Here is an 18,449-nt window from a genome sequence, read left to right as displayed (position 1 = left end):
CGTCACGGTTCTAAGCACTGAAACCTCTCCGCTGGGTTTATTAGGAGGAATAAAATTGCATTGGTGCCCGCTACCAAGTGATAGATAAGAAAACCCATATATCAAACAAATTCATGATAATAAAACACAAATACTAGCGACTTCAGCCACAGTCTTCATATTCATGAATGTTAGGTAAATCTTCGAATTTTTCTTCAACTGTTTCTGCTCTTTTTCAGTGCGACAGCCAGCACCCACTGTCCCAAAGTGCCTAGCAACAGAAATGAGTGTGGCGGAAAAGTATGTGTCTTTATTTTAACTTGTCCTGTGGATGCAAATTGAATTTTATAATCACAGGTGTTTAATGTTTTCAGTATCAGGCACATCTTTCCAGCAATAAATAAGCGAACCCAGGCGAACGGTGAGGTGACACGTGAGAATCACAATCATCCAAATTATATTCAAGAAAAGCCGCCTAAAAATTCAGCAAGATCACCTGCTTACTTGCATGCCCTAAAATATGCATTCCTGGGAAAGTAAGGCGTCTGCACATTTTAGGCTCACGTGATGAGACAGCATTCGCTATCCTTTTTTTATTCTGGCGGCTTCCAATTCATTGTTTGAAGGCAATGAATGGGGGATATCGGCGCTGGCGAAGTATAAAAACCCCAGACAACATTGCCGGCACCGCACTATACATGAGTTGAGGAGCACATGTGGTGTTATATGATTTGCGTCGCAACATAGCCACTGCGACCTCAGTGATTACCGCGTTAACAGGGAGTGTGTGTTAAGCGTCTGAGTTTAGGAGGAAAGCCATAAGTTGTTTGCAGGAAAAGTACGATTAATCACAATTTTAACTGCATAAAGCCACAGCATATAAAGGAATGCGAAACCCGTTGCCAAAATACGCATATAAGTTGCTAACTTTACTTTTTTCATGACAAAATGTTCATTGCATGAGGTATTGTTGCGCCATGAAGCAGTGTAGCACGGAATGAAAACAAAGGGTGTGCAGTAGAAGAGAAATATATGCACAATCTCGAAATGCGTTTCACCTCGGTGAAATTGGTGAGACAAACTTCATGTAGAAACGTACTAGCACTATTCTTGAACTTTCCTAGAAATATTTAGCTGACAAGAGTGCGGAATGAATGGAAACTTCTTACAACTGGCATACATAAATAATTTCTTAAATGCTTACTGCTTACTTATCGCAATAAATATATTTTCGCGTTAGAAAAAAATTGTACATTATTAGCACATTGTTGGCATATTTATTGCTATACGTCACACACTTAGGCATAAAATACAGAAAGAATAATGAATGCATATGCCTTTATTTACCACTTTGAAAGAGAACAAAGAGCACGATTTGCCTCACAAGTAAGATATTGCAAGGCAGCAGACACATAAGTAAAAGCAACCAAAAATGCATAATAAGTTACATGCAGCACGCAGAGCCGTCGTGAGCATACCATCATCCTGAAGCTCTACAGTCATTAAACTATTTTAGAGCTTTAGGAGATGAGCAAAACAGTTCATGTCATCACTGCTTTATTCAATACATACATATGGAATCAAATAGTCACGCGATTGTCTGCCATAGTTAGTTCATGTATGTTGTATATTCACTTTAGAACTGGAATAGGTAAAAAAGCAATTCGTCCTAGGTTTTCCATTTGGCAACATTAATAATGAACCCAGTATTGTGACAAGTAGATAATCTAAGAATGTGTCGTAATCTTTATTCTAGAAATACATTAATGCGACAATTTGATACTGACGAAAACTTTCTGTAGCGTAAGCCATAGAGTTGAAAACAGCAGTGGTTCTTATATATTTTTTCGGAAGCATTAATAGTTTGTTAGTGTTACTCCCAGGCGCGCTCGCCCAGATGCTGGCACGTGCAACAAATTTTAGTGAAGCTGAATATATTTAATGCAATGAAACTACTTGCGTTCAAAGCATTGCATACGAAATTAGGAACAAACACCACGAAAGTATACACGTCTGCTGCTGGCCCTCAGAAATAAAACGGTTATGATTGCAAGGAGCTCTACTGTAAAGGGATATGAAGTGGTTAGGACTAATCTGCGTTTAAAAAAATATAGTACACGCGCTTACCCGAATCGAATGCAGTGTTCTCTCTTCTACATGTAATACAAATAAACACAGATTTACAAAATTCTTAAACAGTGATGAGGTCCACAGTATAGTAGCGGAAGTGGCAATTTTGCTGACGCAATGTTTAACAGTAGAATGAATTTTAGCTAAAAATTTGGTAATGACTTACTCATGCCATGCGTAGGAAATAAAAATAATTCTGCGCAACGTCGACCAGAGATCAAACGGTGTAGACCCCTGCTTCAGTGTCCTATTTCAGTCTCCGGTTAGAGTAAGTTATAAATATATACAGTCGCTTACCGTCCCACACTACCTCGAAACACCTTTAACTAATGCTCATTCCTAGCCCTTAAGATTAATCAGGCGTATGCAGCGCATAATGGTTGCAAGCACGCCGTGGCTCTCACAGCTAAACGCCACCTCGACAAAGCAGCAATTTACAGTCACTAGTTGTGTATCCGAATGAAAGCAAGGCCAGGGATGTGGCCTCCATTTCACGGACGTCATCAAACATTACCAAGTTCTTTGATTGTCCCTACAGTTGTCGCCCGTAGAAACAGATTTCAAGCCAATTAGTTGATAACTCCTAGCAATTAACTCGTGCAGTTTAGCTCTTAACTGAGGCGCCAAAATACAAAGTTATATGATGCATCACCTGGTTTATCTCGACCTACGATTAACACGTGTTGTGCGCCAGATGAGTAATTTAATATATACGTCATGTTTTATCCTCTATTGGCAATGGTAGATGATAGTGTTCGCTGAAATACGCAGTACACCTATATACACCGGGGGCTTCAGTAAATGCTTTCGAAAATTCTTAAAGAAGGAAATTTAATTTGGAATAAACGATTTGCACAAACAAACTCCTAGCTGCGGCGGACCGAGTACGCTGCACTGTTTTTCTAATTACAAGCTAATTAAGAAAACTCCATGACTCACGTTTTAATTGTTATAGTTTGGTGGGTAGTCATAACGGCTAATTTGAAGCCCTATCAATTTTCATATGCCATAACAATTTTCGAAATGAATAACTAATTGTTTGAAGCTCTCTAGCGCGATGATATTCGACGCTTTTTCCATACGAAACGGAAAATGAACGCAAGAGAGGCGCAGGAAGGTCAGGACAGGCGCGAAGTCCGGTGACGGCGTATAAAATGGCCATGGCGCACAGCCCGTGCTGCAACCGGTACATCAAGTACGTTTTCCTTTGCAGCTTGGTGCACGGAAAGAGACAGTCATGCGCAGAACATGGCCGCTGTTAGTGACAGCACGGTGCGAATAAATGAGCGTAGCACGTCGTAGTACAGCAGGCAGTTCAGAATTGGCAGCCTAGCGCTCGCACAAGTCATCAGAGGATGTCACGTCTGCGCCGAGCTTTGAGGGAGTCTCTTGCGCTTGGTTTGGATGTTGTACGAAAACATTATCGGGTTTATCGCGCAGCAGGGTGCTATAAAATTAGTTTTTATTCGTCTCGAACACTTACATAAGATCGTCACGCTGACCGGCTGGAAGTCCTTATTTAAATAAACCGACCACCTCTGACATATAAAAGGTAATAGGTTCTTGTTAATCAGCAGGATAAAATGAAGAGTTTGATTTCATTTGTTCCCACCCTGGCTGATAGTTTGTTCCTCTGATTACTTTTTCTGTCCTGAACTCACAGTTATCTGGAAATTGTGAAAGATTTACTAAAACACCCGGTATATGTATGCCCCCTATTAAGAATGAATGTACTTACTCTGAGCAGGCGTCTGCAATCAAGCAGCCATTGCCTAACTAAATACGGTAAACACGTAAACAGCGGATCAAAAGTGTCATATTAAAGGTGATAGAATAATTATTGTGAAAATTTCATAGTACACAGATGGCGGCTACATGTGGAGTCTAACAGAACCCAAAACGAACCCGCCAAGGACTCAAGCAATACCTTCATACGCTCCTTTAGTCGAAATATTCTCCAGTGGTGGGATGTCTCAAACCTTTTATGTTTTGCATTCCAATAATGAAGCACATTAGGCAAGGGGACAGGATTTCCCTGGAGCTCTTTACCGCGTGGTTACAGGAGGCTGATAATAATTTTTTTTAAACACTGTGCGCAAACATAAATTAAGGATACCTCTATAATCTTTATTTGCCTAATTAACTCACCTTTTCAGTCCCGCACCAAAGAAATTGCAGTGAGAGTGTAACTTCAAGAGGAGATAAGAGTGGTCAGTGTAAAACTCTTAGTAGGTAATGGCAGTCTTGTTTTTCATATCTTTAGAGGTAAGAGGACATAGGCAGCTAAACGTTGCAAGAGTACAGGAATGCGTTGTATAGGACAAGTAGCACTCGCAAATCTGTGCGATGAAAGTTAAAAACATTAACCAAATGACAATTAGGGTGAAGTTGAATTTAGAAGCAGTCCTTAGTGATGAAAAGCTGTTTACCATTATTCTTCTAGGCTTAATTGTTAGTTGCTGTCAATTAGGAGTATTTTTATATGGTGCAAAAACATCGAGGCTGAAGAAAAAAATCGATCTTAAATTTTGGAAGACGCAGGCAGCAATGGAAATTAAAATGACATCGGTTCCGTTAGGAGACCGTGAAAGATCATGGTAGTTCAGAGGAAATTCGCAAACTCATTAAATTGCTAGGCGAAGTCAGGAAATTTAAGGAATCATTTAAGCTTAGCCTTAACAGTGTGACGCGATACCAGTCTGTAGCCCTCATGGGCGCTTCCGCATTGAAAAATTTCCCTAGACGTGCAGTGTGCACTGAGAAGGCCTCTTTCAAAATTATATCAAGCGGGCGCCCACTGTTGAGGGAATAACGTACCAGGTGTCAACCGAGTTCCAGAACTTTTCCGACACGTTTTCTACTCGATATCTCAGTTTTGGTCTAAGGCAATGGTGACAGCTCTTCAGGCCAGCGAGTCCCACATGCTTTAGCGGATAAGCAAATGGTATTATTATTATTATTATTATTATTATTATTATTATTATTATTATTATTATTATTATTATTATTATTATTATTATTATTATTATTAAAGGCAGCATTTAAAAAACGCTGCCTTTCCTCGCGTGTGGAAAATGGCACGCGTGTTTCCTGTCTTCAAGTCTGGAAACAAATCTGATGTTTCCAATTATCGTCCGATTTCTCTTTTATGTGCAACCTCTAATCTTTTCGAATTAGCTTGGCACAACGTACTTTCCTTCCATCTCAAACATATCATAGTACCGAATCAACATGGCTTCATGTCGGGTCGCTCTACTTCTACCAACCTAGTCACGTTTATGACGTATGCCTCTGCAGCAGTCCTTCAGAGGGGTCAGGTTGACACTGTTTACTGTGATATGAGCAAAGCTTTCGACGTCGTTACTCACTCACTACTTCTTGAAAAACTTCTACTCTCTGGCGTTGAAGTCTCACTCGTAGCCCTCTTACGCAACTATCTCCTTGATCGCTTCTGCTTTGTCAGTGTCAATGGACAGACTTCTTTCGTTTACCCTGCAACGAGTGGAGTTCCTCAAGGTTCAGTACTAGGCCCGCTTCTCTTCTCCGTTTTTATTAATGATGTTTCCTCGGCGATAAAAAACTCCTCGTTTCTTCTTTATGCTGATGATATAAAAATATTCAAGTTAATACATTCTTTTCAAGATTGCTTGTTGTTGCAATCGGACATATCTGCTTTTTCTGATTGGTGTACGAAGAATCGACTTACCCTCAATTCTTCCAAAACTAGGGTTGTGTCCTTTACTCATATAACACACAGCTTTCTCTGCCATTATTCTGTGAATTCTGTGCTGTAGGACAGGGTTGATGAAATTAATGACCTTGGTGTTCTTTTTGACCGCACCCTCAGCTTCTCCTCTCACACTAAACGCATTGCTCAGCGGGCTACGCGCACACTCGGATTCGTTTGCAGACTTTCGAGAGGGTTCCATACTTCACTTCCGCTCCTAAAACTGTGCCTGTCCATATGCTTGCCGCTCTTGGAGTACGCGTCGGTTGTTTAGAATGGTACTTGAAAATCGAACTTGGACAAGGTTTACAGAGTACAAAAAAAAATTTTACGGATATTTCATTATCGCTTTCCTTGCGTAACTTCCCCCTCTCGCTCCACCAGGAGCGCGCAACTGAATCTTCCTTCTCTTCACTGCCGTCGTATCAGACTTGATATTGTCACGTAGTGGTGACGAGGTCGACGACACAAAGGAAGGGTCGATGATTGTACTGAAGAAACTCTTTATTGGGCTGACTTGCGCCCGCAAAAGACCTAAGCAACTCGGCGGCGGCGGTAGCAACAAACGTGCTCGTCGGTCGTCGGACAAAGAATGCCCGTCACACTCGGCAACGCTCAATTTAAAGGCTGCACAGAACAATCTAGATAACGTCGCAAAAAGCTACCAGCACGGGCTGGAACATTGTGGAAAGACACCCAAGAGGCCGGAACCTTCGAGACAGATCTCGGTGCATCTTGCGCTACAACAAAACTGATAAAGGTGCGACTCGCGACATCGAGCATTAACAAACAAAGATTACGGAACTGATACGCGGTCCAGAATCAGAGTGATAAGCCTGTATGCCGGCGGCTGTTAAAAAACAACAAATACTGTTTTGAAGGTTTCGCGGCATTACTCCCCCCTTAAAAAAACATCGCCTCGATGTTTCAAAACAAAGAAACTTAAACATAAACACTGCAAAGTTGAAACACCACACATTCCTTAACGCGCGTAATATGGCTTCAGTCGTACAACATGTACAATTTCTGGGCGTGCGCGTCGCCGTTGTGCTGCTGACGTTCCGTCGGGAATGACTTCATAGTCCAGTGGTCCGACGCGGCGAAGGATTTTGTATGTCCCAAAGTATCGACGCAACAACTTTTCACTTAATCCGCGACGGCGAATTGGTATCCAAATCCACACTTGGTCTCCTGGGTTGTACTCTGCATGGCCTCGTCGTAAGTTGTATCGTCGGCTTTGGTGTCCGATCTCGGCTTCGTCGTTTCTTAAGATCATAGCCGGGGCATACCGTTATTTTTCGCTGGGTGGCGGTGTCGGCTTGCACTCTGGTCGTGTTGTCGTCGATGTCGTCGTGTGGAGCGGCAATGAAATAGCTGCGTCGTCGTTAGTGGTCGTCGGCGGCGGAGGATGTTCGTCTTTTCGCCGTTGAGCAACCTCACCTCCAAAGATTGCTCTGTTTAGTTTCCTCTGCGCGGGCTTGGGGACCTTCCGCGCATACTCTCATCATAGCTACGGCCTGGCGACGCAAAGCGGGCCCTGTACGGCGATGGAGATCTGAACCGACGGCTTGGTGGCGCAATCTCACCGCTACGCAGATAGTTGTCAATTTCTTGTGGTCGTTCACCTGGGCGTGGTCGTGGAGCGTCGACTGCAAATCCGCGGAGACGGATTCGTCGGTACGGGCAGTGGCGGAGAATGTGGCCGGCCTCACCGCAGTGGAAGCATAATGGCCGGTTGTTTGCAGTCCTCCAGGCGTCGCACTTCCTGGGGCTTGGGGGTCGTTGGTAGGCTTGGCGGGCGGGGGCCAAGGGGCGGCTTTCAGGAACAGGACGGTAGCGACGAGGGCTCGGAAAGTCATCACGTCGGGGCGCAGGGCGACGTAATGCACCAGCGTAGTTCATTGCTGTTGCCTCTTGAGCTGGAGCAGTCGCCGCCGTCGCTTGAGGAACGCCCGTCGCCTGCTGAACTTCTTCACGGACGACGTCCGCGAGCGTCGCCACCTGGGGTTGTTGCGATGATGGCAGCATTCGGCGGAGCTCCTCTCGCACGATCTCCCGGATTATGTCCCGAAGGTTCTCTTCCCTTGCAGATGCGCTGGGGTAGTGGCATGAGTAGTCTGGTTGAAGTGGTCGCTCGTAGTGGCGCATCCGGGTGTCCAACGTCTTCTCGATGGTCGATGCTTCACTTTCAAATTCTTTCACAGTTCTCGGCGGGTTCCGGACAAGACCAGCAAAAAGCGACTCTTTAAGGCCTCGCATTAGGAATTTCACTCTCTCACCTTCGGTCATGTGAGGGTCGGCGCGGCGAAAGACGCGCTTCATCTCTTCAACGTACGCCAGGACAGGCTCGTTAGGAAGTTGAAGTCTTGACTGAAGGGGGGTCTGGGCTCTTTCCTTTCGGACGGCGCTTGAAAAGGCAGTCAGAAACGTTTCCATGAAAGTCTCCCAATCCTTCATAGTTGCCTCATGATTTTCGAACCAAACTCGGGCATGTCCTTGAAGAACAAAGTAGACTTGCCTAAGTTTCGCGGCGTCATTCCAGCCGTTGAATTCTGCCACACGGTCGAAAAGGTCCATCCAGTCTCCAGCATCTTCATCCGGTCGTCCATGGAAGCAGGGGGGCTCACGGGGTTGGACGAAAACAACCGGTGCTGTAGGCTGGGCCATTGTCAGCGTCGATGCCTTCCGAGATCGAATGGGGTCAGGCAGCAGACCGTGTTCGGGTTGTACGCCTTGAAGTCGGCGGCTGGCTCGGTGACATGTAGGCTGATCTTCCAGGGCGACAGGAAAACGGCTTGGGTCTTCGCTTGAAGGATCAAAGGCAGCACCTCCACCAGATGTCACGTAGTGGTGACGAGGTCGACGACACAAAGGAAGGGTCGATGATTGCACTGAAGAAACTCTTTATTGGGCTGACTTGCGCCCGCAAAAGAACTAAGCAACTCGGCGGCGGCGATAGCAACAAACGTGCTCGTCGGTCGTCGGACAAAGAATGCCCGTCACACTCGGCAACGCTCAATTTAAAGGCTGCACAGAACAATCTAGATAACGTCGCAAACAGCTACCAGCACGGGCTGGAACATTGTGGAAAGACACCCAAGAGGCCGGAACCTTCGAGACAGATCTCGGTGCATCTTGCGCTACAACAAAACTGATAAAGGTGTGCCTCGCGACATCGAGCATTAACAAACAAAGATTACGGAACTGATACGAGGTCCAGAATCAGAGTAATAAGCCTGTATGCCGGCGGCTGTTAAAAAACAACAAATACTGTTTTGAAGGTTTCGCGGCAATATCATTTTTCTGTACAAACTCCTTCATGTGCCCTCAGCTCTTAGAGTATATCCTATTGCGCGTTCCGCGAAAGAGCATCAGGGAATTCAGACCATTTCAAGTTTCTCGTCTTCATTCCCACTCCCCTCTGGACAGGATGCAGTGGTTATTTAACTCTTTTTGTCCTCACCTTGACATCTTCCAAAACTCGCTCTGTTCATTTACATTGGATGTTCGTAGCGTTGTATTCTAAATAGTACTTTATCACAAATAACTCCCGCTTTCTAGCCTTAATATTGTATTTACTTCACTTTTTGCTTTTTCTCCTGTTCAATGCTGTCTGTATCTTGAACTGCTTTTTATCCGTTTCTTACTTATATTTCCACTTTAAACTTTATATTCGAATCTTACTGTCCCATGTTCAATTCTATTTCTTTATTGTATTATTCGGGATTTCTAGCCTGTGTTTTAAGTGCCATGCACTTGTTGCGCCTGAAATGGTTGTTTATTTTATGTATATTTCTATATTACTGTAATCAATGTCAGTTGTTTGTTGTTTTTTTCTCCTCTATCTACCGTTCTTTTTTTCTTTCCGGATGTGCTCAAAAATTCTCTCACTGTGTATATAAGTGATGCTACTCATTGATTGCTTACTTTCCGTGATTCTTTTCGTCTCAGTTTCATTGCGTGTATGATTTATTTCTTCTTTTGTGTTCTCTCTGTGTGTGTAAACATGTTTGTGCATTTTCATTTTTGTTTCTTATTTTTTTTTTATTTGTGCTGCAGCACGAGGACCACATGGTTGTTCCTGCGCACATTAAATAAATTTTGATTATTATTATTATTATTATTATTATTATTATTATTATTATTATTATTATTATTATTATATTATATTATTATTATTATTATTATTATTATTATTATTATTATTATTATTATTATTATTATTATTATTATTATTATTATTATTATTATTATTATTATTATTATTATTATTATTATTATTATTATTATTATTATTATTATTGTATTATTGTATTATTGTACGCTGCTTTCGATGAAAATACGTTTAGCTGTGCTCTTTTCCTAGACGTTAAGAAAGCCTTTGATACGGTTAATCATACTATTTTATTAGAAAAACTGTACCTTCTGGGCTTTCGAGGTCCTTTTTATGCTGTTTTAAAGATTTTCTTATGCGGACGTTCACAAGTAGTCAGAATTAACAGCCAAATGGAACACAGTGGAAAGCTCTCTGTAAAAGCGGGTCTACCACAAGGATCCATTCTATCTCCATTGCTCTTTATTATATTTATAAATGATCTGAGCTCAGTAACATCCAAGTTCTTGATTTTTCAGTACGCTGACGACACATTTCTTCTCACGAAGCATATAAACTACGAGACGGCAGTGAATGTGTTGCAGGAAAACATTAATTATGTCATGAAATGGTTTTCCGATAATGGAATCTCGGTGAACATAAACAAAACGAAAATGATATGTTTCAGAAATCCTTTAAAGACACTACTTATAGATAGACAAGTATTGTTGCATGATCTTGATTCCCTCCCCTGTTGTTGCAAGCCAATAGAATATGTTAACTCAATCAAATATCTCGGTGATGTTTTTGACAGCAGCTTATCTTGGCATGGCCACTTGGCATATCTGTGTGCTAAGCTACGGAAAGTTACGTGGTTACTCTTCAATATGAAATCTTTGGCGCCGATGTCAGTAAAAAAAAACTATAATTCATGCACTCGCCTACAGTGTTCTCAGATACGGCATAAATACATTTGGGCCATGTCCTTCACGCTGGTATTGCCGTATTGATAGTATATAAAAAACATGTTGAAGAGCATTGCATACAATTGTCACATACCATCCGGCACGGACTTCTTTCAGTTCCTAGGCCTTCCGTCATTTCATTCTCTTTTTGTGCAGGCCGTTGTTCACCGGCATTTTTGGAATTCTGACTTTTTAATTAATAATACTCCTGAACGGAAGTTAAGGAAAACATTACGTCATTATATACCACGGAGTGTAACAAGATACGGGAAAGCAAGGCGCTGTGCTTATGTACCTGAAATCTTTAATAAGTTACCGGATGAAATTTTTGCAGTAACTTCTATGCGTAGCCTAAAGATGCATCTGAAAGCCCTTTGTTGATATTTGTATTCTTTTGTCAGAGTGAAGTTATGCTTAAAAATATATTGGTCAATTCATTTATTTTTATATTGACGTCTACTCTGGGTTTAGAGTTGAATTTCTCAATACTCATGCTGTTAACCTGTTTTTTTCCACTTTTTTTTTTGCTGTCGCTTGGGTGTAGCGAGAAGCGTTGCTATATCTACTGTCTTTTTTGTAGTCTGGCCGTAACTGCCGGGCCCAGTCCCTCAAGCCTCTTGTTGGCTTATGACGGTCCTGAACCATATTGTATCGTCTACAAAGTGGCAATAAACATTATTATTATTATTATTATTATTATTATTATTATTATTATTATTATTATTATTATTATTATTATTATTATTATTATTATTATGATTATTATTATTATTAATAATGATGAAAGGATGGCACGATAATGAAGAGTCATTAAGTGTAAAGAAGGAGGCTTCACGAGAAGGAAAACATCATTCGCGGCGGCAGAAGCTAAAGGGAGCGCAGCTGCCACAGGTAGAAGATAAATTAAGGGACACAGTAGAAGCTGCTTATATTGAGAGCCTTAAAGAAGACAGCCTTTTCCACGTAATCTAGGTTCAGCGTTGTCGGCGTTGCGAGCGAAAAATCGCGAGCATGCTAAGTGATGCTTTCGATGCGGCCACTGATTGGTGGTTCACCTGTGAGCCATCACGACACCACCCGAAATGGGTGAACTGTCAGAACCTGCCAACACGGGTAACTCTATCAAGATGAAAATCGAAATCGGGTCTGCTGCGTCCCGGCTCTGACATGCTTCATTTAGGCTTTGTAGGCACATTCGCATAATTAGGTGAAAGCCGAGATTTAAAACTATGTCAGGTAGTGTATCTCGTAACACGGTAGATGACCTCTCTAGACTAATAAATTTGTGCGAGATAAGAAAGACACAAATTAAGGGGCAATGGATGACGGGAATAGCAAAGTGCATGAATACGAAGAACCAGAAGAGCAGCGGCAAATTGCAGTCATTCGAGCTGTCGAGTCAGAGCCTCAAAAGTGGAGCTCAAGTCTCCTCCAAATTTCAATGCGTAAGCATTGCTAAACCATTCTGTGAAGTGAGCGGTGTGTGGCCGCAAAATACGAAGAAAATGAAGATGGCCGTTTAACGGTTTTACCGAGAAAGGAATGTGTAGAGATCGGAACAGACGATGGATCGCCATTGAAATATGAATAGGGAGTGGACAAATATATATATTGTGTGAAACATTAATCTGCGCCGGGCGATAAAGAGTCAGCTTGCGCACAGCTAGACGCCGTCGTCGAAGGACGGACAATTAAAAGCACTTAAAAAGAAACCGCCAAAGCCAGCTATTAGCGGTGCATCACAAAACCATAGGGACAACACCATGAGGTAACAATATGAATTCTGGTATCACCGAACACACCTCACGTATAAGAAACACCGCAGCCAGACATGAAACAGGTGTGCAATGTAGGAGGAGCGAAGCCACAGAAGAAGCGAATGCCGCCTGTAAGGATATGATGCGATCGCGTAGGCTACCACCATGTATGTATAAGCAAGCAGTGTGAACACGCCTGCGCAGCCTAGCTGCAACGTGGATTCAAATTTTATGGGAGGCTGATTCTGACATCCAGTCAGTGCTTAGCCATGTCACCTGCCAGGTACTAACTTACAGCGCTATGCTCGATCATCTGAAACACGCAGACCAAGCTACGGAAGGGCATACTAACGATTGTGCCTTAAAACCGAAAGTACTGCGAGAAACGGGAAGACGAGAATCCCGGTGTTGCCCAATACAATTACAAAGTGAAATGTAGGAGCAATGCGCGAACATTAGGGCGAATGTTTAACCTCGCTAAACCTAAACCGCCAAATCGTAAGCTTGAAAATGAAACCCGATAAAGCTTGGCTAGACTTGGTTGTGATTGATGATAATGGCTTAGGTGATACGGCACGTCTTCGGCGGCGTTCGGCATTTTAATTGTGACATCTGGGGAGACGAACTTCGTTTTCTTCCGAGATCTCGACGCATGTTTCGCTCGTCCCGCCTCTCTTCGTCTCTGGGCGGCCACCTCTCGGCGACCTACGTGCACTGGCAATCGGATTCAGCTTGTCGTTTTAACAGCCGCTGAGATGCAGACAGTTCCCGAGGCGTCTCGCCTGGATCATTCATGACAACTGCTGCGGTTATATTGTCGAGAGCTGTTGCGATCCCTTGGCAATGACTAACAGGACGCAGAGGATATCATACAGAGCAAGCGCCACAGCTCCGTCGTAGCTGCAGTTAAGTGAGATCTTGGTTGTCACATGACTAGGAAGAAGCTACCGTGCGGTTACCTCGATCTCGGCGGCTGCGACTGAGTGACGTCATAGCTTCCACGTGGTTTCTCCTCGGTTCAAGATGAAATACGCCCACACTGCGAAGCTACGGAGGAGAGTAGTGAAAGCTTTCGCTTTTAAAAACGGCAAGATGAGCGCGAACAATGCGGGCGCATTTACAGTGCGTAGGGAGGCTTAAGTTTTACATTTCCTGTTTGTTCTGCAGTGACTGAATTTATTCTGTCGATGACGATAACTTAAAATTTATATCATTTTCATCATTAGCGAAATTACCTAATAGGCATACTTTAACCATTATTTTAGGAGCTTTTTAGGCACTGCAATTTGTGTTAGGGCATATTGTAGAGATGCTAGAATGAATGCTTTCAATGTTGATGGCATTTGGTGTACACAGTTCGGTGCCTCACATTTTTGACGGGGGATAGAACTACCAGTCTCTTTAGGTTGCTTTTTGTTTTACCGATTCCCTCAACGTGACGTTATCAATTTTTAAGCGAACACTTCTTGGCCCGCATTTACTGTTACAACACCGCTTTTGCAGCTCTGCGGCGTCCGAAATACCTGCCCGAAAGGCTGTTACTGCGACAGCGGAGCTCACTGGTGCAAGAGTTACTGCAGGGCTAATAAAGTCTGAACTTTCAGCTGGCTGCGCCATCAATCTCAGTATTCTCTTGCGGGGTAACTGTGGTCATCGGCGCGAATAAAAAAAAATGTTCATTTTCTGTATTGGGATCATGAGTGTACCTTAAAAACATGAAATTATCATCTTCAACTGAATATACCGAACTGCAAGGTAAAGGCCTGTATCTTATTCCTCCAATTAACAATGTGTTTGACTGTCCGCATCAATATGACTCCTGCGAGCTTAATAGCATCACTCGCCCACCTAATTTCCTGCCCCCCCCCCTCCCTGGCTGTATTGCTTTCCCTTGGAATCCATATTTTATTAAGCTTAACGTTCATCGATTGTCCTATATTCGCACTACATGTCTTGCCATGGTCATTTCTTCTTGATATCGACGAGAATGTCATTAATTTGAGATATGGCTCTGACTCAACCTTCACGTTTATATCTCTTAACATTACACTCGCCATTTTCTGTTCCATAGCTCTCAGGGTCGTCCTCAATAAACCTAAAACTAAACTTTCATTTCTGCAAACTAAGGTATGACAGCTGGTTCAGGGGAATAAAGGGTAGAATTGCGATTGCAATACTTAATACTGGGAAACTTGCACCGCTCTGAAATTTCCCCCGATGGCCCCGTTATGGCGGCAGAGTTAAGCTCGGCCTTTGCGTACAGGAGGCCAAAGCGTTAATGTGGGCCTCAAAAATTCAAAGCTATCATTAGATAGACCTTCCGCTTCCGCGATGCCTCTCTTTTTCTTGATCTGCGGTAGGAAGAGTAAAATGTTGAGGGACACTTGCATTCCACCTTTAATGTTATGACGCGATTGGATAATGGCTTCCATTTTCCCAAGTAGCACGCCGTCATTGGACCGCCATCAGCTCAATATTGGGGAAACCGGCCCCAATATTCGGACCAATAATGGTGTTTCATTGGGGCGCCACCCGTGCCAAGATTTAATCCAATCTACTAGACTGGCTTTTCAACAATGGCCACCAATGGCAGGCTAGGTTACTTATTTACATGTAGACTCACTCAACGGCTACCCAATAATTTCCACCCAAGCATACCTACTTGCTCCTATATAACGTACATCCAGCCACTCTAACTGGCCATCCAATACTTACAACCAAGCTTACATGCTTTTAATAACTGCTATCCAGCTAGGCTCATCGGCTGCCCAACATAGCCCACCCGAACTTGTCTACTGGCTTTGCATAATTGGCATCCAGGCAATCAGATTATTGCTTAAATTTGCTTTTTTTACAATTTTTTTATTTTATGGGTGTTATGGCGCGAGGCAGCTAAGGCCATCATGCGCCAAACACAGGGTTGAGTTTGTTTATGTGCAGGTATTTTACATGCCACTAATAATATACATACAGCATCCTGAAAGTATACATGCCTTTACACAAAAAACACAGAATTGTTGGTTTAATGGATATTTATTACGTGCGCATGTGGTACAGAGTGAAAATCAAAACTATATGCAGAATTCTTTCAGACTTCCGGGACTTACCTCTGGTTAGGTTCATTGACAAGGTGTTGGCAGATTCCAGGTTGTATGAAGACGCCGCATTAAAGGCAGCTTCAGGTGTCTGCCAAGCCAGCATCTCTAGCATGCGCCTCTTGCTCTCAGTTATAAGGACAGCAGCTTTCAGCAGCCCTTGCCTATGTATGCTCTAGCAGCTTGCATGTCACCATCTTCCTTTCGTACAAACATCTGCAAGCGAAAACAAAAATAGGAGACAATATTATGCAGATTTCTTTTTTTAGTACAACTTGGGTAAACTATTCATGAGCAGTAAAATTGCCACTACTACAAAATTAGTTTGTCCAAGGCAGTGTGCTGAAATCGGAATTCATGAAAAATGCATATTTTCTGTTTGGCGCAATAGAGTTAAAGCAAAAGCTTTTCTTACTCTTACATAAACAGCAAATACGCACATTCTGTTAACCTTAATTATCAGGTGCGAATGGCTGACAAAATGATTAATTTCCAGTTAATACGCCGCATTGTATAAAAAATTGATATCTTACCGGTTGTCCAGTACAGCATTGCATGCAGCGTCAACCGAAGCAGCCCAAGAGGAAATTGGCACGCAAAGGTCCGTCCTAGTAATCCCGAGTCTTTCCTCCTGCAGGGAAGTGTAGCAACATGGGAGGCAAATAAAGCAACAAAAGCTCCCAAAAACCTACTCTGGTACAAACATATTCCCACTGAGGTGCAGACTGTTCCGCGAGACGGGACGAGGCATATCGTGGTTCTACTGTTTATTCTCCGAGTGCGAGTGGAGCTGCAGCAGACAAGCCGCGAGGCACGCACCTGCGCTGCTGGAGAGGAGGGACGAGCGAAGAGAGAGGCCGAGCCGGCGCCAGTCGTGCGAGCGCGGCAGCGCTGTCCGCATGGTTTCATACGACACCGCAAGTTGGAATTCCGCCGGGGTTCAATGGACCCTGCTCAGGCGTGGGAGCGAAGATTGCGTACGCTGCCACGGCGAAGGCTGGCGCCACTGCGTCGCAAACAGCTGCCTATCTAACACTGCTAGAAAGAACGTACCGTCTTTGCCAAAAGCAACCAGGCTGCCCGGTTTGCTTCTTAACCCTGTAGTTAAGCTTTTAAAAAGACATACCAAATTAGTAATCATCTGTGCGGAAACAAAGCCCATTACTTTTATCTGTAAAGACCATTTCTTGCCTTTTGAAATGGATCAAAGGCTCTAAACACGGTTGAGAAGGAAACCCTGCAGCATGGTAACTTCTGGCCACAACGGTACGTTTTTCTAAACTGTTAGAGCGAACTAACGTAATTTCTGGATTGAAATAACCTCGCTCTGGTTGCAATGTGTTTTGATAATATTCCTAAAAAGCATTGGGAATCTTCCCAGAATACTGCATAGGAACCAGCATTTAAACGCGTGATGTTAAGCCGACTTAGCAAAAATCTTCGAATGCAGGTCATGAGAGTTATACACGCACGCGCTTATGCAGCTTTCAGACAAAAATAATTTCCTTGAAGAGCAGCATAACCAGGCAACAATATTTTTATGACAGATAGTTTTGGTGGTGAGCACGCATTCATATTTTTTTTGTTTCATGAAACAAAAAATTCATTTGCACTTAATTCCAGTCTCCAATTGTGGAGTTGCTATGCTTCAAGCTTCTTCAATATTTTCTTTTTTGAGTGTTTGCCAGGAAATGTTAAGTTCTAGCTAGTTAACAGCTGCTACAACAAGTACACAACTTCTAGTAAAAGGTTGGCAGCATGCGATGCTGTTGAATATAAATACACTTCATTCCAGAACATCTCAGAAAGGTAGACTTTTTCTCTGCTAGGCGAAGGTAGAAAAGGTATAGAAAATAATGCTTTTATTTTTTTATGTGGGGGGATATACCTTTTGACTATGCATCAGCAGCATAAGGGGTTTGTTCATCATTCGCCCCTTGCTGAAGTGCTCAAAGCAGAGCACGCCGGCATATAGGAATCAAGTGCAAGTTTATGGCTGATGTAAATTACAACAGAAAATATGCTTCAGCTATCCCGTCTTCTGTGCTTACAAGGCCAACTACGGCGCAATCAGTCGGTGCTGGCGCCTCGTTGAGGAGTCCGCTAGCGTACATGACGAAACCAAGCAGCATTTGCCTCCACTAGCACAATTTTTCCGGCCTCTGTTTTCTAGCATATGATCTTTTCTTTCACCACGCAAATAAAATAGTGCATAAATAAAGCATTTATGTGTCTATTTCTAGCCATGGATAGAAGTTTTCAGGATGCTGATGTAAAACCTCATCGCAATAATTTAAGCCGAGATAACAGCCTATAGTATATATGGTTTTGAAGGTGGTACGTCTTACTGGCCTACTGCTGATTGCAGAAGTGTATATGCTTGTATACTGCGCCGTATTATGTTTCTATACATAGGCAGCGACCGTTGTCAGCCTAAAAGAATTATGTGTCTGTTTTGTTGCGAATTTGTCGTGGGAGGCGGCGAAGTATTCATAAAATTTTGATGTATTAGTGGTCTCATGCATCACGCCGAAGACGTATAGAAGGAATGCCAGGGCCTGTAACGGCTGCGCGTTCCACCTCTTTACTAAACTGCTTCACAGTTGAGAACAGCGCAGCAGTCGGGTATTTCAACGCGCTTCCTAGACAGCGTACGCCACGCGTCCGACTCGACGGCAACATTGCGCGAAGCATGCCCTGCTT

General features: G+C 43.1%; 1 protein-coding gene across 3 annotated transcripts in view; it reads left to right on the top strand.

Annotated features, from left to right (window-relative positions):
- Positions 1-18,449, top strand: part of LOC146200441 (uncharacterized) — a 38,364-nt gene that overhangs the window by 6,062 nt on the left and 13,853 nt on the right. Inside the window, exons 3-4 of one of the 3 annotated variants that reach the window (XR_014705236.1) lie at positions 219-279; positions 14,155-14,339. Coding sequence is in view for 1 of the 3 variants with exons in the window: in XM_084595521.1 (XP_084451647.1) it covers positions 263-279 (17 nt within the window). In the remaining 2 variants the exon portion in view is untranslated. Of the gene's footprint in view, positions 1-218; positions 280-11,050; positions 11,589-14,154; positions 14,340-18,449 lie in introns of those variants that run through there. The other 2 variants (XR_014705237.1, XM_084595521.1) reach the window with 2 other exon arrangements.

Source organism: Amblyomma maculatum, chromosome 2 (assembly GCF_055883805.1).
Source record: "Amblyomma maculatum isolate TAMU_Amacu chromosome 2, ASM5588380v1, whole genome shotgun sequence".
NCBI classification, from domain to species: Eukaryota; Metazoa; Arthropoda; class Arachnida; order Ixodida; family Ixodidae; genus Amblyomma; species Amblyomma maculatum.
Note: the sequence above shows the minus strand (reverse complement) of the source record. Positions and strands in the feature narration are given on the sequence as shown.